Raw genomic sequence first — 26,247 nt, 5'->3', positions numbered from 1 at the left:
TTTCCTTCCAAACAAAGCTGAATAGGGAAAATTATCTCATCACTAAATAGGATTACACATCACCAAGCACAGAATTAAACTTCACCAAAAACCAGTTTTAGACCAAATGTCAGAAAGGGTATGTAAACTCACATTTGAATATCAATCTTTCTACCTAGCCAATAAGCCTTGCTAAACGTCACTCATCTTGGTTCCTTGTCATTAAAAGCTTCTGCTTTATTATTCAATTATTTCTTCAAAGTGCTGATCATTGCACCCTGGCTCGAAGAACTCCAATAGGGAAGTATTTCCTCCCAACAGCGGTGTAAAAAGCTTAAAACAAACCTTCCCCTTTAAGAAAGTCAAGCAAAAAAACCCCCTCCAAGAACCTGCGGAACCAGAAGCGACAGTAAGTCTAGGCATACTGCCGGAGAGGCAGTTTCTGTAAGCAGGGCAATAAAGTTTAGGCTAGGAAACAACACCGAATGTTGTAATTCCTTACAGGATTAACCCTGTAAAGTGGAACAAACCAAAAGGAGATTTCTTCTAACAACCAGTTCTCTAAACTGCTTAACTACTTAACAACTGGTTCTACCAAACCGGTGCGAACTGGTAGAATCCCACCACTGAGTTTGACTCTGTTAGCCCTGATGAAGTGGACAGATGCTGTCAGTGCCACCACAGTGTCAGTTAGATCCTTGTCCCTCCTGGATGGTGAAAGCCTCCAGCACAATGACTAGCAGGTGGGTACAGGCAGTGATTAATACATTATTAGATGCGGGACATTTCCAGATGCTTTCGAAATGGCATAGGTGCATTGAAGCTTTAAGTTATTAAAAATTAGTCCATTCCATTTTTACAAATGATAGTGTCAAAAGTTCTATAGTTGTCCATGTGAAACAAATTCCTTTACAGTTAAAATCCAATTTTTCTCCCTTTATGGAAGAGATACAAAACATTTCTTCACATCATCTTCTTTAAAGATGGAGTTGCTGCAGTGGAACGGTTTCATTCAGACACCTTCCTTTTTCATTACGTGTTAGAAACAAGTACTGTTTTAATAGAAGGAAATGAGAGAAATCACAGATTGTTGTATTGTGATAGCATGTCATGTGAAATTGAAATCTGTAAAAATTTAATTGCGTCTTGCAGACACAATCATTATTTAATAGGCTACTTGGTTTTCCTTTTTGAAGACGAGATACAGTTGCTTCATTTGTAAGAACAGTGGTTCACTTTTGTTTCTTAATTCAGGTCCTATTGGCCCAGCTGGTCTTCCTGGAGCTCAAGGTATTAATTACATTTTTGAAAATCCAACATTTCTTCCTTTCTTTTCTGTCAAGGTACTCTCATTGTGGTGTTCTTTCTTTTTAGACTGTCTTGATCAATGTGGTTAATATTTCTTTATATTTTATGCCTTTTGTTTCTGTCATTATGATTTCAACCATGTCCTTTTGCTGCCTTAAATTGTCTTATCTGCACTATAGAGTGAATCAATAATGCTCTGAAAGGATTTTTTTGTCTAACACTTTAAGCATCTAGCAATAGCAATAGCACTCTCTAATAATTTTACAGAGTCAGCATATTGCCCCCCAAAATCCAGGTCTTCATTTTACTGACTACAGCATGGGTGTCCAAACTTTTAGCTTGCCTGGGTGTCGTGGAGTGAAGAAAAATTCTCTTGGGTCTCATATAAAATATGCAACATAGTTAATGTATACAAATCACATACTGTAATAATGTTTAAAGTTTATGATCTTGTGGGGCCGCATGCAATCCATAGGGTTGGACTCATCAGATCTACAATGTTCTTATTGCCTTTGCTGCCTTTGCTGGCACTTTTTCCTATCATTACTATTAGTTTATGTTAGCAGAGGATGCCACTCATTAAGATCAGTTGTAGAGTGTCTCCATCACATGTCACCACAGTACGAAACATAATTAGAGATGCAAGAGCATGTCCTCCGAGCCCATGGTCTCAGTTTGGAGAAATGTGTTGAGGAAGACTTCCCTAATCGTCCTCTGGTAGATTTTTCTCTCCCCCTCCTCCCCTTCCTCATTTTGTGAAGACCTGTCTTTCTTGCCTGCTGAGCCAACAGATCAACAGCAAAAAGTTGTTTCTTTTGAAATTCTGCTGTATTTCTGTCTTCTCTAAAATTGTAATAGTTTCTTTTAATATATTTTTTATATTTGCTATAAACCACCTTGAGTTATTCTTAAAAGGATGCCAAAGTATAGGCATTTTAGAAATGAAAGTATTGTAATTTTTTAAAAATTTTTTAAAGTTGGGATATTAAATAATGCCATTGCTACATAGCGCATAGAAATCATCTATACTTTTCTGAAATGATTCTCAGGATCATTGAGAATCCCTCTGAGCTCAGATAATAAGGTGGAAACTTGCCAAATCCAAATTACACTTGTGAGGAATACTTTACCCTACTAAGACCCTGCAAAACCCTGCTCTGATAATTAAGAAATGTGGCATTTTTTATATTCTGATGCAGGTCCTCGTGGTGAGAGAGGCATTCAAGGAGAAACCACCGTTGTTAAAACCAGTAATCCTGTAGTTGCTCCACTGGAAGGTAAAACATTTTTTTTCTGATAGACACGAATGTTCTAACAGTATTGAGAATAGCAAAGAGATGGATTATACCATAAGGATGTTAATTATGACTCCCCAGATTCTGTAATCATTAAGAATCTGGCATTCTCTTCCCTATTTTTCCTATTCCTCATGAATAACTGCTTCGATTACAAATCAAAACAATTGATAAAACAATTTATTGATGATTTAATGATTGGAAGTATTGCATATCAGTTTAGTGCACTGTATGGATGAACTGACAATATTTTCATATATGTATTACTTCTGGCTGAGATGAAAGTCTGCAGATTCTGAAGAATAAATGTTTCAGGATCAAAGAGAATAAGCTTTATCTGAGATGCTTTTAATTCAGCTTCTCTAACTTGATTTGTTCAACTACAACTCTTATTTTCTTCAGCCAACATGCTGAACATGTTCTTCAGCCAACATGTTCATATTAGCTGGCAATTAGGAAACTGTAGTCATGGTTACAAACTTTAGAGAACAAAGCACATCCTGCCTCTGCCCACCTCCACAGGTTCTGTAGAGGATCATGTTGCCTGCCTCATCAAGACAAATGGTATCATCCGACTACTATAGTACCATTTTGACAAAGCACACGTGGCGGAGGCGCTCCTGGTTTCATTCAAGTTGCCATATCCCCTGAATCTCCATATTGTACTATAAATGACTGGAACTCAATTTGTACTGTTAGTATTTGTACTTCACTGAATGTGCCTGCTGCTCAGGAAGAATAAAAAGTTCACAGCTGTGGCAGTAGGCCAGTACATCTGAGGGCCATTGGATTGGGAAAATCACTTTGATTCTTTTTTTAATGTGTTTTCATCTTTAAAATGTATCTAATATTTAATTTGTACACTGAAAAATAGTAATTCTACTTGCCTCTTTTTATCTAGCGGTGCCAAATCTTAGAGGACCTCCAGGCCCTCCAGGACCTCCAGGTCCACCGGGATCCCCAGGTATATACTTTCTATACATAATGTTTGAAAATGAAGAGGAATTAGATGGTAAGATAAAGCATGCTTTAAGTCCTCTAATGGAAGCATGAGTCACTAATATCTTAGAGATAAATTCAGTTGCTATTTCTGAGAAAAAACAAACCCCAAACCTAGAAATTTCTAGTTGCCCTAAACTTTATTCCTTAATATTTTGAGTTTATTGTAGGCCTCTTTGTGTGTATGTGTGTAAAATTCTGTTTGGTAGAAGTGATAGTTGAGCTGCTATAATCCCAAAATATCTTTGCAGAAGACAAGGCATAACTGTTACTGTTTTATCTGAATCCAAGGTAATTGGGGTTTTTTTTCATTTAACAGGTGCCTCTGTTGAGGGCCCACCAGGACCCCGTGGCCCACCAGGTAAAAAAATATTTTCACAGAATCAAAACATTCATAATGTTTTCAACAACTGTGCTGTCTTCAAAGACAAATTCCAATCATTTCATAATATATCATAAGCACGCAATAGATGCTTTCTCTGCTCTAGTTGCACTGGAATCGATTAATGAAGTCTGTGATCAAAAAGTAATGAAGGAAGTATAATGTGAACCCCCAAATCGCAGAGCCAGGTGTGCTTAAATGGGTCATAAACTGATGCAAAACAGTCATATCTCTATTGTGCTTCCTATAAAAATAACTTGAATGCTCTTTCATAGAGATGTATGTAGTAATTAGCACTAATACATTCAAATATTTCTGTTACTTAGGAGAAGGCTTACCAGGCCCACCAGGGAGACCAGGTTCTTTTGTTCCCACATCAGGTAGCTATTTTCATTTGATTTAGAATTTTCTGTTCCATGCTATACCAAATATAATTGCTACAATCCTGGAGCAACTATTGTAAGTGCTTTGATATGAGTAAAACAAGCTTTACATTAAGAAGAGAGTCTTCTGATCAATAAAGAAAGAACAGGATTCTGTGCCTGTATCTATTAATGTGTTTTGGTTGTTGCTGAAGATCATAATGATGTTCTTTTACCACAGAAACTTTCTTTGCTGGCCCACCAGGACCCCCTGGTCCTCCAGGTCCAAGAGGAGATCAAGGTGAGTAATTTGAAATCTGCTTCTTGAGTATAGAAAATGATTAGCATGGGAAAGCTGATGCTGCAAAGTTGCTAAAGCTACAGCAAAATAGAGCTGAGTTTTAGCTTGAAAAACATGAGACCAATCTAAAATCAGATGGATGGATGGATAGATGGATGGGAGGGAAGGAGGGAGGGAGGGAGGGAGGGAAAGAAGGAAGGAAGGAAGGAAGGAAGGAAGGAAGGAAGGAAGGAAGGAAGGAAGGAAGGAAGGAAGGAAGGAAAAAATTACAGTGATCATGTCCAGGTTCCAAGTAATGAACTCAACCAATTCAGCACTCCGAGACTTTCAGCTTTCTCAAAGAACTGTTTTATTGAGTACATCATTTTGGCCTGAATCAAAGTAAAACCAATTCTAAATATTTCCCGTCGTTTCAGTATAATTAAAGAAAAGATCATTCCCTCCCTCATGGTCACAGGTCAGATTGTCCAATTAGGTGTCCTGGCATCTCCTTGGCAACTCCCCTCAGTCTCTGAACAGCACCTGTTGAAATGACCTTGTTTCCCACAGGATGATTGGTTGTTGTTGTCTGGTCTGACATTCCAGACTTCCCTCTTCCCATACTGTGTGGCAATCTGAGAAACAAAAAGATGGCTGCAGCAGGCCTGAGCCCTTTCAAAAGTTGACAGATAGGAGACGCTCCCTTGAATCTAAGTGTCTCATGTCCAATGAAACAGGACCAGCAATTCTCAATATTCTTTAAATACATTTTTTTGTGATTTATTTCACAAAATAAACACCTAGATGCTAAACTTCAAAAGTTGTTCTGAGGCTATGTTATAGCTTGCAGTGAGGCTGCACCCTATAAAATAATTCAGCCTTCCCCTGTCAGCAAAGATGTTATCCCTTCCTTTCCCTCAGACATGTTTCTTCTCAGGTTATTGGCAGCTACTCAGTTTATTATTACTATTGATAGGCTGGTAGAACCAGATTCTTATCTAGATTTAATGTCATGCCATTTGGCAGGAGTCATTAGTACAAAGTGACTGAATCTTCATGCATAAATACAGGCATCAGAAAATATGTCTGCTCTGTAAACCACACTGCCTTAAGCAGCATCCATACCAACAAAAAGAATGGAAATTGAAACTGATGAGGAGTATCTGTGCCAATAGCAGTGGCGTTAGCCAAAGAAATCCTGTGAGAGTGCCCTCTGCATAAGCACTGCGAGTCTAATAGAGCTTTTTATTTGCAGGGTTGCCTGGCCCACGAGGATTCAAAGGTAATAAAAATGAGGGGTTTGTTCATTGGATGGCATGAAAAGGCAATAATATAGTCATTGTCCATTTACATGATTGTTCAACTTACTCATAGGTGAACAAGGTCAGCCAGGTCTCCCAGGAGCCTCTGTTCAAGGTGAGTATAAATTACGTTCCTTCCTTATCAGGATGTTACAACACAGTCCTTACATGGCTACTGTACTCAGAATAACAATGAGTCACTTTGACGTAACAGAGCCGATTTCAAGATAAACATTTGGTCAGGTCTAGCATATTTTATATTGGCAAATGTGTGTTGGTAGATGTTGGTGTGTAGTCAATAAGGAAATAAGACTGTTCTGTCACCTTTAGGGGTATACCTGGGAGGAGGTACATCTTTCCAAATGTGGGCTTTATTTAAAACATTTAAGGTGTATGACATAATGATACAATGACCTATGTACCTTTCTTCCCTTAGTCCCAGTTCCCCTTCAGTTCTCTCTGATTCCCTTCCCTTTTTTTAGCAGGTACTGGCATTTCTGTCCAAGGACCACCCGGACGTCCTGGACCACCTGGACCTAAAGGAGACAAAGGTTTGTGCACAGACCACTTTATCAGGGTCTTGAACTCCAAATGGTAGAGACTGGTGCTTCTGGTACTGTGTGGGCATTCTCATTTGAAGTTGACTGTGAAGTTTAAAAAAATAATGTTTAAAATGTTATAAGTAATTTTAGATTCTCAGTTGAGAATCTCATTTGGCTCCTAATTTTCCTCAATAAGGCAATAAAGATTGTTCTATCCTGCTAAACAGTAATAGTGTTATGTAAACAAAGGCTCACCTTTTGGAGTTACATAATGGGCCATTTTATTCTTCCCATTAATTTTTTTTAGGTGATGCAGGTGTACCAGGAGCCCCTGGAATCCCTGGAGGAGGTAAGGAACCCTATTTTATTTAGAATATACACGTTTGCAATTTTGCATAAAAGATTCTGCAAGGGTAAATATAATTGGAGTTGAATTTCTCTGAGAACTTTGTAGGTGAATAACAGCTCCATACATCAGTACCAGGAAATATTATCCTGAAAGTGAACCGCCCTGATTAAGTCATATTCTTAATTTATCTAAATATCAACCCTTGAAAATAGAGGTGGAGCTATTTTAGCACAATAGCTGTAATAAAATTGAAAGGCTCAGTCCAGTGTAGCTTTTGGAAGTTCAGAAACAGCAGCTTGCTGTATAGAAAACTCTTGCCCAGACATGAACTAAATAAGCAGTAGAATTAGAGATTCAAATTCATGAGCATATTCTTACTGGCACGGGTGGAAGAAAGGCTGTGTTCTTTCCTCAAATAAATATTGCAAATCAGACCTAGATTTTCTTCATGTAATTGATCAGATTCAGATTAACCAGGAGGAGGGGCAAAGGGCTGGTGCTCTCCATTGGTGTACCGACATACCCAAATCTTTTCCCTGTGAATGTTTTCTTTTTGTCTCTTTATTCCATGAGAACTTTAGATAGGGTAGGTAGGGGGAATTTATTTTATTATTTATTATTAATTTTATTTCCTGCCCACACATTGTGGCTACTGTGGGCATCTTACAACAGTAGACGTATAATTATAAAACTGTGAATATAACAATAATTTTATAATGAAGCAATAAAAACTTGAAATTTGATTAATAATACAAAAAACAATTAAAATACAGCAATATGAATTAAAAGATGGGTGTGGAAGAAGTAAGATGCATGGGGGAAATCCAGTAAGGAGAACATCAAAAGGTATTATAAGTAAAGAATCTTTTTTTTTACAGCTGGATCAAGAATGTCTCAGGGCCCTCCAGGTCCCCCAGGCCCTCCTGGAACTCCAGGAATTGGAATTAGCTCAATGCAAGAGATCCAACAGTATGTCGCTGAGTACCTACAGAGTGAGTACATACTCTGGTTTTACATGGCTTTCCAGAAGGCTATACATTCTGTACCTGGCAGTTGACAATCTGCCCTACTCTACATAAAGCATTCATAAAAATTTATTTCTTTCGTCAGAGAAAATCTCCCACATTGAACACCTTGAGTTCAAAGGCAATTTTGACCACTTTCCTAAAGGATAAAAAAAGTGGTAGTATACAACCTGAGGGAGAAAGCTGTTCTAAAGTTTGAAGATCAAACCTGAGAATGTCATTCCCTGGCTTCCAACCTCCTGCATGTCTTTAGCCCTGGGTATCCTCTCCTGACTAACTTGTGTACAGTGGGCAGATAGTGCATGGAAAAAAGGCCCCCAGAAATTGCATATGATATGTATGATATCAGAGGTGGCAATATTATGCACTGTAATGTTTGAAAATGAGGGTGGCAAGAGATTAGTTCTAACATGGTCTACTCCTCTGTATTTTGAAAGGAAAACAAAACTAGACAGCCTATTTGCCAAAGATAGAGTAGCATATGAATAGCTCCATCCTTTCTTGTTTGCATTTTCTCTTTACAAGGAAAATTTAAGTGGGGAGGGGAGAATAACATTTTTAAAATATGACTTAATCCCTGAAGTCTGAGAGTTGCCGTAAAGAATTTTACCCCCTTTATTAGCACTTCATTTAATACAAAGCATGAATTGGCTCAAAGCTTTTCACAATTCCCAAGTCACAGACAACACTTCCCACATGTAAGTTTTCAGTTTTCTTTTGACAAGGAAGAAAATAACCAAGAAAAACATTGTTTTCAGGTTTCTGTTTTAAAGTGTCATTTCATCATGTTTCCTTTCCTAATTAGCAATTAGATTATACCTCAGCTGCCAAGATTTCAGTGTGAGATATGTATAACTTAAAGTACAGAAACGTTTTCCACAACATGCATTGCACAACTGGGATAATGATCCATTCACTTAATTGGTCTTAATATATGATTCTTCCCAAGTAAGCAAGAAAAATATAAATTGATCTTCCTCTTATTTTGGTATCTTATAGATGTCCATAGAAACTCATTTGGCCCGGTTAGTAGTCAGAGTTGGATGAGTTTAACAATAAAGGGCATCATGTTGAAGAAAGATGAGCTGCACTTATATGCCACATAAACCATAAGTGAAAACAGCATGTTAGGAACTTAGAATCTGGATTCCTAAATGCTCTAGTCAGGTATTTCTTGAATCTGAGGTAGCAGCTAATTATATAAGAATGTTGTGGAAAATTATCTTTATAATTTCCCTAGATTATGCTGATATATTTCCAAGAGAACCTGGAGACCATAGCACTAATCCATCTCTGTAGTGATTTAACTTTGGTTTTTTAACATTTCTTATTAGGTGATAGTATTGGTCGTTACCTGATTGGACCACAAGGCCCACCTGGTCTTCCAGGACCTCCAGGAATCACCATTGGTGGCGAATCTTTGGACTATGGTGAATTGGCTCGTCGTGTTATGAGCTACTTATCCAGTAAGGCCCATATTTTTTAACACTGAGTTTCCATTTCTTTAGTTATTCTTCATATTTGCACATGAAAATACAGAACTGATCTGTCTGAAATATATAAATTATTTGGGCATTGCTACCACACTAAAGTTGGGTGGCTTGCTTCTTTTCAATGCCTTTAGTTGAATCCCAACAGTGTCGTTTTTACACAGTGGAAGTTTATCAGGTATAGGAAATAATTTTAATGTGTTGAATAGATTGTGTTACCACACTGATGCACTTCTATCAGATATTTTAGGACCTGTTTTCTCATTATCATCTGCTTTCTTTGTTATATGTTGGAAATAATTGTACTGTGCTTTAGTTTCTTTGTGAATTTACAGTTTCTGTTTTTGAATATTTTTCTTTCTCTAGCTTCAAGTTCCTCATCTTCTCTCTCTTCATTCTCCTCATCACTGTCTTATGAAAATCTTCTTGCCATGCTGCAGAGTAAGTAAATGCTCTAAGGCAGGGTGTCAAACTCAGGGCCTGGAGGCCTGGAGGCCCATGTGGCCCATGGGGTGCTTAGATCTGGCCCGCGGGGCCTCCCTGGAAACAGTGAAGGACTGGGCTGTGGTGTCTCTGCCAGCGAAAATGGAGTACATAGCTCTCCCAAGCTTGTTTTTACTGGCAGAGGGTTGTAGGAAGCTGTTGCAGCCGAAAATGGAGCTCGAGAGCCCGTTTTCTCTGGCAGAGCGCTTGGGCCACCATAGGCACCAGTGACACACCCACTCTGGCCACACCCACTCCATCCCCCCGAGGTCAAATACAATTCTGATGTGGCCCTCGATGAAATTGAGTTTGACACCCCTGCTCTAAGGCTAGTAAGTAGTTCATTGGCTTTAAAAAATAGGAGGAAATGCTTTATTCAGATGAAATTGTCTCTGAATTATTTGGTGCCAGTATCATAGGTTACATCTATTGTAGACTTAGGCATAATTAGAGCTTAAATGAATGGTTCTAAAAGCATAAGAAGACATTGCTGTGTCACAAATACCCAAGTGGATGCATTGGGGAGAAAGAGTGATTTTCCTCTTCCTCTTTTGTTTGTCATTAATCAGTATTTAAAAAATGTTGCCTTTGACAGAGGAGGTAATACATAGTTTACCTTATAAGTAGCTTTGATACCCTAATTGTTCATGATGGATTTTTGTTTTAAAATTATCCAGTTTTTCTCCTGTTACAATTACTGGCAATAAATTCCACAACTATAGATTAACTATAGTTAACAAAAACTATATTGTAGCTAACAAAAATTAACAAGTGCTATTTTTTGCTATTGGTCCTGAATTTCTCTGTATTTCTTTTCAGTAGATCACCACACATTCTGTGAAAGAGGGAAACAGTTTTTCATGCCATGTTTTATTTTAAATAAGTACATATGTCTCCTTTTAAACTCTGTGGTATTAATTACCGCAGCATGAAATAATCTTCAAATGGATGTTGAGCTTACACAAATAACAGAAGTAGAAGTTAGAGTATTCTCCAAATTGTCAAGGCAGAGAGCAGAAAATACATACAAGTGTTGGATATATGAGAAACAAAATTAAACATACTGTATTTATTAAATTTAAAGGAACATCATGTTTCACATTCCTTTGTTCCATGCTGAAGTACATCAAGCTACCTTATGTATAACTAATTAGTCATAACTAATAAAACTAGAATCAATGGAGAAAACATTTCTAGAATTTGAAAAATATAAAGTGTGTTAAAAATGACCTGGAAGCTACCCAGAAATATTGCTGGTTTGGGAAAGACTAAAAACTCAGAAAAATAAACATTGCCTTTTTTTTTTAATCCATTCCTTAGGAGAGGACATTCGATCATATCTTACTGGACCTCGAGGTCCCCCAGGTCCCCCTGGGCCACCTGGACCTGGAGGAGATAGCTTAGCTTTGTCAATGGACTATGATGAGTTGACAAGACGTGTTATCAGCTACATGACAAGTAATGCCTTCTTTTATAACAATCTTTATAAGTAAGCATAGCGATTCCATTGCATAAGTGATTCTCTCAATGACACACCATGAAAGATAAATTGAATGCTCTGTACTGTTCATTGTAATCCCATTAGAAAGGTCGATTGCCAGATACTCTGTAGGAATGTAATCATATCTCAGCCAATTATTGCTGCCCTGTATCTGTTATAGTATCAGTTTGTGTCACTATAATGAAGTTGTCTTAGTGTAGCCAACAATGTGGAAACTATTTTGAGATAGTTTGCAATATCAAAAAAATAGACAGTGGTCAAAATGTCTTCATGCATATTCCATGTTTCCCATATACAGTATTTGACAGGGATGGGGGATACATATAGGCCATTATGTTTGGATGAGACACTGATGTAATTAATCTGAAAATGTATTCATATATTTTAAGGATCTCTCGTAATTTACTGCTTACAAGAAGAATTGTAGAAAATACATAAAATCATTGATTTTAATTTGCACCAAACCATCCACTTGTAGATAAATTTAATTTGCAGAACTGCTCTGGGAAAAGGGAAATATTGAACATTTGGATTTTTTTTTTCAGGAATTAAGAACATGAGACAGTTATTTTTTAATCTGTTTACAAATACCCTACTCCTCCACCATACATAATCCTTGTTATGTATGAATGCATTAAATCAATTATTTTGGTTACATCTGCATCTTCTTCAGTATATGACTGGAATATATTCTTGGAAGCAAAAAACTGAAATGGTGATTGTAACCTTGAGACAAATCTCGGACAGAAATTTGACAAAAAGTTATCAATGATTATAAGAGTTAAAGCAGTATTTAGTTTTAATCATATATAATTAACTACATTTTTAAAAAGAATATAAAGGATTTTTTTCCTCTTAAAGGGAAATTAGACACAGGTATGGCAAAATAGAAACAAAGTTCTAAGTATGCTTAGAACTTGCTCCTAATTCTCAAAACAGTCAAGGTAGTCAAAGCAGGTTTTAAAGATGATATGGAAAAACAGAACAACAGAGTTGGAAGGGACCTTGGAGGTTTTCTAGTCCAACCCTATACCATTCCAGAAAAGTGACTGTCCAATCTTTTCTTAAAAGCTTCCAATGATGGAGAACCCACAACTTCTGAAAGCAAGCCATTCCATTGTTTAATTGCTCTCACTGTTAGGAAATTTCTGCTTAATTCAAGGTTGCTTCTCTCCTTGATTCATTTCCATCCATTGTTTCTTATCTTGCCTTCTGGTGCTTTGGAAAATAGGTTGACCCCTTCTTCTTTGTGGCAACCCCTCAAATATTGGAAGACTGCTATCATGTCATCACCAGTCCTTCTTTTCATTAGACTAGACAAACCCAATTCCTGCAAAAATAGAATAGGTACGGTAGTAGGAAATTGTTAAGAGGAGTTGAGATTTTAGTTTACTCCTATAACATTTCAGTATCATAAAAGGCTGATGTGAATGCTTTTTTAGCCAAATCATTTTTGGTAAGAGTCAAATGCCTCCTGAAACTAATTTGGATCTTTTGTCCACACTCTATGATTAAATCAATATGAATATTAGATGCATATATTTTCTGAGGAAATATATAACACGGGTCCTTCCAGTTTTCTTATATAATTTCATAGCTCAGTTTTCATTAATTCTTTAGGTTCTGGAACTACTATTGGACTTCCTGGACCACCTGGTCCTCCTGGTCAGCCAGGAACATCTTATGGTGATATCTTAACTTTGCTTCAAGGTGAGTCTTGTCATCCTATCATACCATTCTAAAAAATCATCCTCATAGTTGAACAGCTGAAGGATCTGCATATTAAGGTTGTTGTTATTTTTTCTTGATTTCCATACAATAACTACAGGTCCATTATCACCCACCTTGGATTGGTAATCGTGGATTCTTTCTCTGCAATTCAAACATCTAGGTTTCTGTTATTATAATTGAAGCAGGCAGCAGAAAATTCAGCTCCATCTCATAGATATATAACATATTGCCAGAAAATAAATGATTTTAAGCCATATGTGAATGAACTATAAAAATGCTATCAGATATGGCATTTCCAGCATGGTATACATTTTTACAAGTTCCATAACCTCAGCACCAGGTCCTGAATATGAGGTCCTGAAATATTCACCATGTAGTAGATTCTTCTGTTCTATCCTCACTTCCTTAAATGAAAAACTCCAAAACCTTTCTGATCAGACTTCTTAATTTTGTTGTCACAGTAGCCCAAATTGGCAGCAGAGTTCTATAAATTAGCGTTAGAAACTTGACTACCATAGTATAGGTGCTAAAATAATCTCTAACTATAATGCAGCAAAAAACCTCAACATTTCAAACAATTGTTAAAAAATGAAAAGTCCCATTTGTGTATGAGACAGCTTCATTCATTTTGCATCGTTATTATTAAGACCATTCCCCTTTAAAAAAAATAAACACAGCAAAAATTTGTCTATCCATTACCCTATAGTCAGATATTGAATGGGACAGTAGAGCGGTGTTTTTATTTATAGGCAACAGTGATTTTGCCCTGGCTGGCAGATATGTAAATGACTATGAAATGGTGTGCTTATATGTGGGCTGGAGAAGAGAGCAGGAAAAACAGTAAATCAGGTGCTAGTATTATTTACTTGCTTCCTTTATAATTTCAGATTCAGAGTTCAGAGGCATTGTGGGGCCACCTGGGCCTCCAGGCCCCCCCGGAAGATCAGGTAGCTCTGTTTCCACCCTTACTGCAGAGGATATCTCCACATACCTACAAAGTAAGAAAAGTTGATACATGCTGTATCAGTTTGGTTGGCTAGATCAGTGTTTTTCAAATTGACAACTTTAAGATCTGTGGACTTCAATGTCTAGAATTCCCCAGCCAGAAAATTCCCAGTATGCTAGCTGGGGAATTCTAGAAGTTGAACTAGTGTTCCTGAAATCAAGATTTTGAATTCTCAGGTTTAATGTGGTCCATCAGATCATTACCTCTGATGCAAAAGAATTAAAAGAGAAAGAATTAAAATTCGCTGAGAGAATTCTGGAAGCTGAAGTCTACCATCTTAAAAGTTGCCAAATTTGAAAAATGCTGGATTTAGATGATATGATATAAGGCTTCTGAAGAGCCTGTAAATTTTCTGTAACTTTACGGGGCAGGTAAGATAATGTCTTAGGGATGGTGATAGCACAGAATTTGAGTGGTTAAAATGATCAAATAGCATAGTGGATGAATCAGTCTGAAAGTCTACTTGGGTTTCACTTAGATTTTTAAAAAGGTAAAAGCTGCACACAGAACTGCATTGATATGTGTTTTAGGACAGATCTATCTTTCTAAGAATTATGACTGGCCTGATGTACAATAATATTTCATGTTATCATTATTTCAAGTGATAATTGATTTTTTTTCTATAAATTGTGCTTAGATGGATCTAGTACAACCCCATCTTGATTTTCCTTACCACCTCCAAACTGAATCAAAACATTTTAAGATAATTTTTAAAAATGAAATTTATTAAAATGTTGTGATATTGTTTAAGTAAAAAAAAAGGCTTTGTGTATGTGCTTTCAAGTTAGCTTTTGACTTCTAGAAACTACCTGGACTAGTCCCTCCAATTTTCTAGGCACAATTTCAGAAGTAATTTGCCATTGCCTATTTCCTGGAACTCAGAAAGAATGACTGGCCATCAGCTGTTTCACATCTAGAATTCACTGTCTTCCAGTGTCTAGCCTGTCTTACCCACTACATCAAAGTATACCTCTTTAGCAAATATTTATGTGAAAATTACATTCTGATAACATTATTGTGAAGAAATTCCTGTTTAATATCTGATTAAAATTAAGGCAATAAGTTTGGAAAAACATGATATACTTGCCTACTCAGAAGTAAATTCATTGTGTTCAGTAGGACATAATCCAGAATATGATTAATGTCATAGTAATGTGTTACCTCAGTATTCAATTGCTTTGAAACTCATTGAATTTGTTACTCAACTCATTTTGACAGGAACATTTTGTCTGGGTACTTGTCATTTGTTTGATACTGAACGCACAAGCTAGAACTTGTCCATGTTGGTTATCTCATGACTTGCTACCCTTTCCAGATGAAAGAAAGGGTGATGCATTAGTCACGCAATAGCTCTTGCCCTGTGCACATCTTCTTGCAGACTTATTTTAGCTTCTGTGCTTATTTTGTGCATTTTTGTGCTTTTTTTCCTCATCAGCACAGGTAAAGTGAGGTTTTTGTTTTATTTAATCTAAGCATTTTTTAATTTTTAGTTTATTTCTGATGTAAACTAATGATATACCACCCTATCTTTTTACGTATTGCCTTAAAAATGTGTGTTGTCTTTGGTTTGGAAATACATTAAATTTATTTACATTATTCCTTATGGGAAAATTTGTTTGGTACTCATCATTTTTGGCACTCATCATGCCTCCCAGAGATAATTAACAATGAGTGCCGAGGTACCACTGTATATAATAAATTCCACAGAATACAGTGGAATTTACTTCAGAGATATTTTCTTTATTACTGTGCTTTTAGAGTCCATGACATAACATGGGAAAGAGAGAAGCAGAAACACAAAACAGGGAGCTAAATTTAAAGCTTTAATTGCTAGTCTTAAATAAACCTCATCTTAACTCTTATGAAAAATAAGATGCCTTATTTATTCTTTAATTTAATAATTTATTCTTTTCCCTTCAAGGTGTGGGATATTCCTTGGGTGCTGGTCCCCCTGGGCCACCAGGCCCCCGAGGTCCCCCAGGACCACCTGGCTTTTCAGGAACTGGCCTTATCTCTTCTGACTATGGAGTTTGGACTGACCAGTTCAGGAGTGAATTGATCCAATACCTTACAAGTAAGCATATACTCCTGCAGTTTTATGTGCTCCACTTGAAAATTCAAGATTTGGACTTTATCCTGGTTCATGATCTGACTGAACTCAAGAGTTCTTTGGGGTTTCAAATCAGGTTCTTACATGGCAATTGCATTTATCCTAAATTTAGTTATTAAAACTTTATGTTTTGAAATGTTGAAATGTTGAAACATCCATAATTGTTCTTGGTCTTGATGATAGAAGTATCCTTTCTTCTTGATTTTCAACATCCTTCCAATACAAATGGTATATATTGCTCTGAATTCTTGATAGAGAAAATAAACAAGAATTCCACTTTAGTCTCAGATTCATGGTCTTCTCAGCAGAGATTATAACTATTGCATGGTATAGGGCAGTGATGGCTAACCTTTATGCCATCACGTGCCAGGAGGGGGGGCGGGGCGGTCGCACGTGTGTGTGCCCACACCCATAATTCTATGTGCCTTGATCCCGCGCATGTGACCTTCCCCCCCACTCCTCCTGCTCCTGGCACGCAATGGCCCAGTAGGCCCATTTTTCTTTCTCACCTGGCTCCAGGGCCTCTCTAGGAGTCTGGGGAGGGCAAAAACGGCCTTCCCCACCCTGCCGGAGGTCCTCCAGAGGCTGAAAACAGCCCGTTTCCCTACTTCTGGTGGGCCCAGAAGAACCAAAAATCAACTGGCGGAGCTGAGCTCACGTGCCCACTGATATGGCTACGCGTGCCACCTGTGGCACGTGTGCCATAGGTTTGCCATCATGGGTATAGGGCCTGGTTACTTGAGGCACTTCCTGTCTCCCATAACACCTACCTGGCCAATTCAATCTTGCAGGGACTGTTGTGCTCCAATGTCAGGACCCTGGAAGCAGGCCTTCTCTGTGGTAGCGCCTGCCTTCCGGAAAGAGGTTCCCTCTAAGATATGGAAGGGCCCCCAATCTGGTGTTGTTTAGAAGAGCCACAAAGAGTCAGAAGAAAGGATGCAGGCCCTTGTTCATCTGAAGTTACCCAATTATCTGGGATTTTCTAAATGTTTTGTGGACAATTCAGAATACCTCAATACAATTTTCCATCACTATAGAATAAGCAATCTATTGCATACAGTGGATTGTTTCACTTCTGATCTCTACTGTATATTTTTATTATTGTTGTTATATGTTCAGCTTCTCCTCTCAATTCTGTAAAACCATAGACCATCAGAATCTATGTTAATCGGTGTAGGCCTATTAATATGCACCATATGATTTGTAGGTGATGATGTACGTAGCTTCATCAGAGGACCACCTGGACCTCCAGGCCCACCTGGACCAAGAGAAGATGGCAGCTTTAGGGCCGAAAATTATAGAAGCTCTGTAAATTCAGAAGGAACATATGGCAGATCTGCAAGTTCTGGCTTATCATATGATGCATCATTAGCCACAGGAGAATCAAGCAGCAATTTATTCAGAAGCAATGGTGGATTACGTGCAGATGAATCTTATGCTGGAACATTTGGAAGAGAAGGATCACAAATGAGTTTAATAGGCGCAAAAGGATCTTCTTATATGAGATCTTATGATGGATCACTGGATTACAATGAATTAGCATCCAAAGTCTCTGAAAACATACAGAGTAAGTACACAGTATATTCGTATTTCCTCTGTGCCAACCTTGGGAAATAGATGTAGTTTTAAACATAATGAATATTAATAACTAACGCTCATCGAATCATTGATAGGCAATGTTTTTGGCTACGGACTCAGAAATTGCATGTAGTTTTCATTTTTTGTTGTCTTTTTGTAAAGTTTGGGAGATTAAATGGTGTGTGTGTGTGTGTGTGTGTGTGTGTGTTGAACCTTGCAGATTAGTTAACCATTTTGTCCACTGTTTTTTTATGGGGGGTGGGGGGTGGGGAGGAGCTGCTAAAAATACTGGAAATTACATCTGAAGGTATGAACTGGGGCTGCAAATCACATGCGGCTCATAGGCCTCTTATTGCTGCACTAAATATGGGCCTTTAAAAAAATCCATGCCACCCTGAATATTTAATTCAGGATCAGTAGCCTGTGACTGTATGAAACTTCCGTCCCCCCAGAGGAATTCGCCAGCACTCAGAGTTTATACTATAGAAATGGTTGGTGTTGAACAGCCAGATTTTAGCAATATGATTTTGGCCTTTCAGGGATGATTTTTAAAGATGGGAATGGCACTAGTTTACATCTGGGAGGCCTAAGATAGGACTGGAAATACTTGGCCATACTCCTTCCAAATGATGTCACAGAAACACCAAATGGCTTTCTTCAAAAGATTGGGATGCTTAATTCCAATTTGAGGGGGCTACCCATCCCCCTCAAATGTTGCCCATCTCTGATTTCATAGAAAGCATTTTTGGAAAATGTTCAGCACATATTCCATTTCTGAATGGCAGTAAAACCAATGCAATGAAGGTGTAAAACAGTACCATAGAAGTATATGGTCACAACCAGGCTTAGGATTGTTTTCAGTACTGTACTTGTCCATATTTAATTCCCTAAGTCAGCGGTCCTCAATGTTTACGGTATTGCGGTCTCGCTGAGGGAGAGAGAAGGGAACCGGGCCACATGAGCAGTGGGCTGGTGCGCATGCGCAGCTCCACTTGCGCAAGCAGCAAGCCGGTGCACATGCATGTGCACACAGTGTGCCGTTTGAGCGGCCCTGTTCCAAATAAGCATGGCCCAGTAGCGGGTGGCGGCCTTGGGATGGGGAACCCTGTCCTAAGTATTTGCTCAAACTCGATTAAAGCTAATTCTGCAAATGAAGGCAGATTTGAGTGATTAGATTAGAAAAGCAAGTTTTTTTTTCAAGAGTCAGCACACAACAGATTGTTTTTCAATAAAACCTACCAAAGGCTTAAATCTTTGGGTCATGTTATAAAATTATATCCCACATTGAGAATATAGGTCTCCTGCATGAGCGGGGGGGAGGGGCTGGACTAGTTGACCTCCAAGGTCCCTTCCAACTCTGTTACTCTTAACAGTGGAAGAATACTGTTTCTTACATGGCATAAATTAAATAGGCATAGATTTTAAATCTTAATATAGTAGTAGGGTAGGCAAAAGTCATTGTGTAGGATCTAAATTGTGGTCTTTGTGGGGGAATGTTACAGAATGTTTACGTCTATTATCATTTCCAAAACTTTATGTAATTTCTGAAAGGATTGCAGTTATGCCTGTGGATCCCTAGCCTAATTCTAAGATAATGCTTGAGTTAATTATCAAGTTTGTAGAAAACAAAACATAAACAAAAAACAAAAAGCATGACAGGATTGCAAAAACTGGAATGGATTGTTTCACTTTTATGGATACTGTTGAAGAACCAGAATTCTAAATTATTGGCTCTCGGTTTATAACAGCAGCAATTTATATAATTTATGGTATGTACTACTTACAATTGTTTTGGAAACTCACTTTACATACCAAGGCTTGCATTAAGACTTTACATCTTGTGTGTGTGTGTGTGTGTGTGTGTGTGTGTGTGTGTGTGTGTGTGTCATCAATCATTAGTGTCCATGCATGGAGAGCAATGATTCAACCTCACATTGAATATTTTGATAGAGATTTTAAGTCACCTATGTGCGTTTTCTGTGAGACTTTAGTGCAGCCTCTTATAATAGCACTCAAAATCATGACCAAGAGATGAATGCAATTCTTTAGAGGAGCAATGATAGTTCTCATTAATTTTATCTTTCTTTACAAGACTGGATGTGTTACAAATTTGGGTATGAATCAGCACAGTTGGTTAAGTGGTATTTCAAGGATCCCTCTATTAAAACAGCCTCATTCATTGCCATTTTTCTTCCCTGGTCCAATTCACTTTAGTGTAAAAGGGTTGTGTATCTTGGGCCCAAATCTTCTGCAAAATTATCTACATCTGTATAGCCCATCCTGAATGTTAGTTATTCAATGGGATATCTTTTGTATCAGAGGTGGATTTCAGCAGGTTCTGCCAGTTCTGGAGAACCGGTAGCGGAAATTTTGAGTAGTTCGAAGAACCGGTAGTAAAAATTCTGACTGGCCCCTCCCCCATCTATTCTCTGCCTCCCAAGTCCCAGCTGATCGGGAGGAAATGGGGATTTTGCAGTATCCTTCCCCTGGAGTGGGGTGGTAATGGAGATTTTACAGTATCCTTCCCATGCCACGCCGACCAAGTCATGACACACCCACCAAGCCATGCCCACAGAACCGGTAGTAAGATTTTGAAACCCACCACTGTTATGTATGTCCCACCACAAATATATCAACAGAAAAGGTCTAATTTTTCTGCACAAGGACCTATATTGTCAAATAAATTGCCACTGTGATTACCATTAGAGCTGAGGCTGGCCCCATTTAGGAAAAATCTTAAAATTTGTTTCTATACTCATTTAAGTATTTTAAAAGTTTTTTCCATTCTGCTTTATTGTGGCTTAAAATTGTATGTTATATTTTTTTTATCAGCAACCCAGATGTACATGAATGGGCAGCATACAAATTAATGAATAATGATAATAATTTAAAAAACAAATTTATTTCTCAGGCCGAGGCCTTCTTCAAGACATTTTCACTTATCATACACAAGGCCCACCTGGACCTCCTGGACCCCCTGGTATCAGCAAAGTGTTTGCATCCTATGGCAACATCACAGCAGACCTCATGGATTTCTTCAAAGGTAACTAATAATCTCTAATTTACTTCAGCCTTTTATGTACCATTTCCTATTTCTTTTTCTTTTTTTATCTATATCAATATCTATATATGTAGAGTACCAAAACTGTGAATGGTAGAAGTAAAGGTTTGTCATAAATTTGATCTCTGGGCCTTTTTAAAAATAATATGAAACAGTATCAGAGAAAACTTGAATAGCTTACTTTGATTCAGCATAACACAAAGGGCTGAAAGGGCTAATGGCACTTAACTCATAATAAAATAAAATAATAAAAGTAGTTCATTTGAAAGGGCCTGGTGGCTCAGTAGACTAAAAGCATTGTGATTAACACCAGCTGTCTGCAATTACTGTAAGTTTGAATCTCACCAGGCTCAAGGTTGACTCAGCCTTCCATCCTTTCTAAGGTAGGTAAAATGAGGACCCAGTTTGTGGGGGCAATAAACTGACTTTGTATAAATATACAAAAATATGAAGGCTATTGTTTAACGCATTGTAAACCGCCCTGAGTCTCCGGAGAAGGGCGGCATATAAATCAAATTAAAAAAAAATTGTTTCTGAAATACTTGCATAAATAGCACTTATTTTAAATTTATAAGCAGGATATCTAGAAATGCTGATTTGATTTTTTTCTACAGTTTATGGAACCATTCCAGGCCCACCTGGACCACAAGGACTGATGGGATACCCAGGACCTAAAGGTAATTTAGATGCCTCAATGGCAATCTTTAAGAAACAAGGCTGGCTTTCATGTGCAATGACGTTGCACCATTCAAATTAATCAGCCAAAAGGTTGGAAAGTCAGACGATCTGTTTTTTAATCGATACTGCTAGGACCTACTGTCTGGAAGCAACCCAAAAGAATTGGATAAATGATTCATCTAGTTGAACATGTAATCTTTTCTTTGACCATATTGAAAGGAATTTTTCTGAAAGACTATATTTGCTTTTAGAAGGTGCAAGTGGAGATCTAGAACAAAATGCTTTGTAACTGGAATGTTCCTATTCAGGATTTAAACCCACTTAATCATATGTTTTTCTAAATGTGCCACTCTATATGCTCCTTCAACATTTGCTGGTCTTTGTTTTCCATCTATGCTTCATATTCTGCTCAGCATACTCTCTTGTCATTAGGAATTTTGGGGGAAGCTATGGATTAAAAAATAAAGGTGTTCCCCTAAGAGTTTCTCTGAGTGTGCCAGTACTTTATGCTTGTTCCTTGGGAAAGCCTTTTGGCCCTCAATTCTGTAGGAACATAAATGCCTTCACTTTTGACTTTATTCACCCTTAGAGAAAATGGTAACATTTATTTCAATTTAGCATGTATATTAAACTTAGTTGACTTTGCAGGTATTACTGGTTTGGCCATAACGGCCTTTACTTATGTTCTCTTTCTTTTACTAAAAATATAAAAACAAAGCAAAATCCCAGGCACCAAAAGTAAAGCAACTTCTACACCATGGGTGTCAAACTCACTGTCAGCATTCTGATGCTGCCATAAAAAGACGAGGCTTGACTTTTCACCTACTTATTTCTTTGTAGATAATATCCCCTAGGAGATGGGATGGTGGGGGGAACATTCCTGTGGGGTGAGATCAGAAGCTGGGGAGACTGACTTGGAAGATGGCCAATGAGAAGATGAGAATTGGGGAATGGAAAGGGAAGGGTTTGGGGGTCAGAGGGTTAGTATCGGCTACGACAAAGTCAGGGTTAGATCTGTCGTACTCAATAAATGGAATATTTCATCAAAGATTAATTGCTTGGGAGTGCAATTTATTTGAGATGACATCGGAACCTGACACTCACATGACATTGTGACATTTTTTTGCCTTTGCGGAGCCAGGGTGGGCGTGGCCTGCGCGTAATGCATCTGGCCCGCAGGGCACCATTTTGACATCCCTGTTCTACACAAATATGAAAGCATTTTCTCCTGTATTTAATGTTGTTTAAAAAATAACCTGTTGCTTATCATTTTTAATACTAATACTGTTTTTAATACTAAAAATTGGTTCATTCTGGCTGTTTGTAGTTAGGCAGATATTATCAATGAAATGCTGATAATCTCATGCATAAAGTAATTCATGATTTGCATAATTGAAAACTGCTGGAAAGTTTGGAGACAGAAAGGGAAACGAGTGAAACATTTTTCAGTTTGCTTGATACCTTCATACGAAAATGGCTGGGAATGTTCTTGGGACAAGGAATTGGAAAGTCTATGATTGGTTAACCTTTGAATTTGTTAAACAGTTTAACAAAGGTCTTTTAAAAAGACCTTTTTTAAAGAAAGGTCAAATGTCCCTAGATTCATTACATTATTTGATTCCTCCCCCCTTTATTCTTTTAGGTGATTCTGGATCAATGGGCCCACCAGGCCCCCAAGGACCAAGAGGGCCAAAAGGTGAAAAAGGTATGATATGATCTTTAAATAAACAGAAGCATAATGTAAACCCATGATCAAAAAGTTTTAATCATAATTTGAGATTTATAATCCTCTGAACTATTAATGTTGTGTGAGCAATTCCTTTCATAACTTTCAGAGATCTATAATATAGGCAATAACTATGATACTATCTATCTACTGCATATATTAGATCCAAATAATAGGGAAAATCAGATTAGCATAAGCATTTGTGAGGAGAGGGTGGCAAATGTGATGACAAAGCGTGTGAAATCACAACCCAAACCTCATGACTTACATTCTTGGGTCTATTAGGATGGAAGTGTATGTGGGTGGGATATGTGACATGTCACGTTTTCTCTTTTCATCATTGTGGTTAATAGCAGAGGCATCTCTACATGGCAGGACAATAACTCCATTTTGGATTTTTATAAATTAATTCTTTTGCTCCTTCTGTCTCCATCAGGTGAATCAGTGTATAGTGGTCGAAGGAGAAGACAAAGTACAAGAGCCTAAACTAAGAACATGAATTAGGGCACAGATTATCCCAAATATTGTTGATTTTTTTTAATGCCAAAAGAGATGAAACACCAATGGCTATTGACTTTCACTAAAGAAACATCAATCTGCTACAAAGACTTGGTATTTGGGAATTATTTTGCTAACATGTTCTCTTATGTCTAGATTCCGGATGACTTTCAGACGTTTGTAGTTAGCCACTTGTTATAATTCTATGTTAATTAGGAGATCTATCATTGAAATATGAGGATTTTATATTTGCATAGCCTGCCCAATTAATCTTATTATCCAGACACATCTGAATTCCTTCAGATAAATACTAGAACATTTTTTGAAACATTTAAAAAAATGTTTCATTTTGAAAATGAATGAAAAAATTAAAGATGTGTGCTTTATCTAACAGTGCTGCATTTAAGATAGGGGCTAAAATCAAAATATTGCCAGCAGGATGTATAAAACATGTTATACTTTATATATTTATCCATTCTTTCAAACCCTGTTAACTGCACTGTGAAGAATCTTGGAATTAATGATATTTAAGCATTTTTATTAGAATTGATACAAAAAAGTTTGCTATGGTTTTTTAATCACATGAAATCCCTTTTTAATATCAAGCTTTCCCATTAGATCTCATATATATTCTAGCCTTTGGTTTCTACTAAAATTAAAATCGTGTGTTGTTCTGACATGGTTAGGAGAGAAGTTTGTTAAGTTAACTATTGACTTGTTTTGGTGCTTTCAAGTCAGTCTTGACTCCTGGAAAATACATGGACAAGTCCCAGCAGTTTTCTTGGCAACATTCTCAGCGGTGGTTTGCCACGGCCTTCTCCCTAGGGCTGAGAGTGAGTAGTCTAGTTTCTCAACTTCCAGTCTGGTACCTTTACCCACAACATCAAACTGGTTCTCATAATAGTAACTATGGTAGTACAATTTCATATTGAGTTCAGTATCATGTCCTTCGAAATGGAATAATCTTAGTTAAAAACACTTCTACCTTAACAATGAACACCTCAAGCTTTTTTCAATAAGCATATACAATCCCAATTAATTTCATCATAGAATTATATGCACAAAATAGGTAAAGGACCTAAGCATATTTATCAGTAAAATTTATTTTCATATAGCTTCAAATTGGTCAACTTGACAATTGCTTATGCTTATGTGACATCAAGTCATTGCCAATTCTTAATAATCATTTTGTGGTTGGTAACGAAAGGATACAGGTGTAGATGATTAACACCAATGCTAGATTGCCCATTTACAGATTGCAAGTGGTTAAGTGACTAATTTCCAGTTTTCTCCATATGATGACCATTTTTTTTGTGTGCCTCAAACCAGCTATTTCTCCTTTTAAAAAGGACTGGAGGCCATATTCCAGCAGTTTGTCTTGACAACTGGCAAGCCATATTTGCAGTTAAAATTTGGATTAGCAGGCTGCCCATTTCTGAAACTACCCTAAACATCAAGTACAAATCCTTAAGTCTATTAAATACTTTTCTGAACTTATCATTATCATGGAAAATGAATTCCAATTTTTTAAATTGAAGTACTGGTTTTTATTCAGAATAAAATGAATAACTTGTAACTAAAATTCAGGCGTGGGGGTTCGTTGTGGGATTTTGAAACGAGAATCCGTTTGAGCTATTTGTCATAGAAGTAGCGCTGTGCTTTAATTCAAATGTTATTTGTAAATGAAAGATTTGTTTTTTAAAAAATAAAGTTACTTTAAGATTCTGTAGTGTGTTTTCTCTCAAAACCAAGCAGGGTACAATCATAAAAGGGAGCAAAATTGGATTAACTCTTAATTTACATTTTAACTGATCTAATTGACATTTACTTAATGTATTCCACAATTAACCAGCTGTATCCGAGTAAACAGTAATTAATACTAATTGATCAGGAGCAAACATTTTTCAGTAAAGAGTTTGAAGCAGAGATATCACTGTCACAATATTAGAAATCATTATCATTAGAATTGATGATTTATGGATTTGCTGATCTAAAAGGGTTGAATATGGGGAAAAAAGAACCGTTTTATAACTTTAAAGAGGGAAGAGAGATAAATAATTTTTAGCTCAAGTCCTACTTCTTTAATCTTTTTTTCTACTTGCACTTTACTTTTTTAAAAAATAAAAATTCATTGTCTATATATTTTCATGTTTATCTTTTACATACTGTATGTGTAAATCATTAATAAAAAGTATTTTTTTAAAAAATCATTATCTAGGTATGAAGTAGCAATGTCATGAGGATCATCTAGCAGCTTTAGAGGGCAGCAATAGAAAATGTATTCTTAGACCAACTCAAGAGCTGGTTATACTTTTTTTTTTATACATCTCTGAGCGTCAAAACCTCAGTGAGGCTTCTTTAGGATTTTCCTGCTCATCTATCTTTGGAAAGGACTAACTGGAAAGAAATGATCAAAAGAACACAGTATCTGATTATTTATTGTTCAAACATCAAAAAGAAAAAGCTAGTTGACTGGGGTCTCATGATTGGACACCTTCCTTAGAACACGTTGCAAGCAAAAACACAGCAAGAGCTTAATAACTCTTTATTACGTATGGTACCA

General features: G+C 37.2%; 1 protein-coding gene across 8 annotated transcripts in view; it reads left to right on the top strand.

Moving 5' to 3' along the window:
- Window positions 1–25,409, top strand: part of COL17A1 (collagen type XVII alpha 1 chain) — a 66,030-nt gene extending 40,621 nt beyond the window's left edge. For 4 of the 8 annotated variants that reach the window (XM_087872855.1, XM_087872853.1, XM_034440039.3 and 1 more), the window contains 22 exons: window positions 1,234–1,269; window positions 2,487–2,564; window positions 3,484–3,546; window positions 3,901–3,942; window positions 4,290–4,343; window positions 4,567–4,626; window positions 5,861–5,887; window positions 5,980–6,021; window positions 6,392–6,457; window positions 6,756–6,797; window positions 7,676–7,789; window positions 9,157–9,288; window positions 9,679–9,753; window positions 11,116–11,253; window positions 12,917–13,006; window positions 13,915–14,025; window positions 15,955–16,107; window positions 17,351–17,710; window positions 20,633–20,764; window positions 21,397–21,459; window positions 23,103–23,165; window positions 23,623–25,409. In XM_087872855.1, the coding sequence (XP_087728981.1) occupies window positions 1,234–1,269; window positions 2,487–2,564; window positions 3,484–3,546; window positions 3,901–3,942; window positions 4,290–4,343; window positions 4,567–4,626; window positions 5,861–5,887; window positions 5,980–6,021; window positions 6,392–6,457; window positions 6,756–6,797; window positions 7,676–7,789; window positions 9,157–9,288; window positions 9,679–9,753; window positions 11,116–11,253; window positions 12,917–13,006; window positions 13,915–14,025; window positions 15,955–16,107; window positions 17,351–17,710; window positions 20,633–20,764; window positions 21,397–21,459; window positions 23,103–23,165; window positions 23,623–23,672 (1,991 nt within the window). In that variant the 3' untranslated portion in view covers window positions 23,673–25,409. Of the gene's footprint in view, window positions 1–1,233; window positions 1,270–2,486; window positions 2,565–3,483; window positions 3,547–3,900; window positions 3,943–4,289; window positions 4,344–4,566; window positions 4,627–5,860; window positions 5,888–5,979; window positions 6,022–6,388; window positions 6,458–6,755; window positions 6,798–7,675; window positions 7,790–9,156; window positions 9,289–9,678; window positions 9,754–11,115; window positions 11,254–12,916; window positions 13,007–13,914; window positions 14,026–15,954; window positions 16,108–17,350; window positions 17,711–20,632; window positions 20,765–21,396; window positions 21,460–23,102; window positions 23,166–23,622 lie in introns of all 8 variants that reach the window. The other 4 variants (XM_034440041.3, XM_034440038.3, XM_034440036.3 and 1 more) reach the window with 1 other exon arrangement.
- Window positions 25,410–26,247: the final 838 nt, after the last annotated feature.

Source organism: Pantherophis guttatus, chromosome 6 (genome assembly GCF_059756535.1).
Source record: "Pantherophis guttatus breed Tessera chromosome 6, ASM5975653v1, whole genome shotgun sequence".
Taxonomy (NCBI): domain Eukaryota; kingdom Metazoa; phylum Chordata; class Lepidosauria; order Squamata; family Colubridae; genus Pantherophis; species Pantherophis guttatus.
Note: the sequence above shows the minus strand (reverse complement) of the source record. Positions and strands in the feature narration are given on the sequence as shown.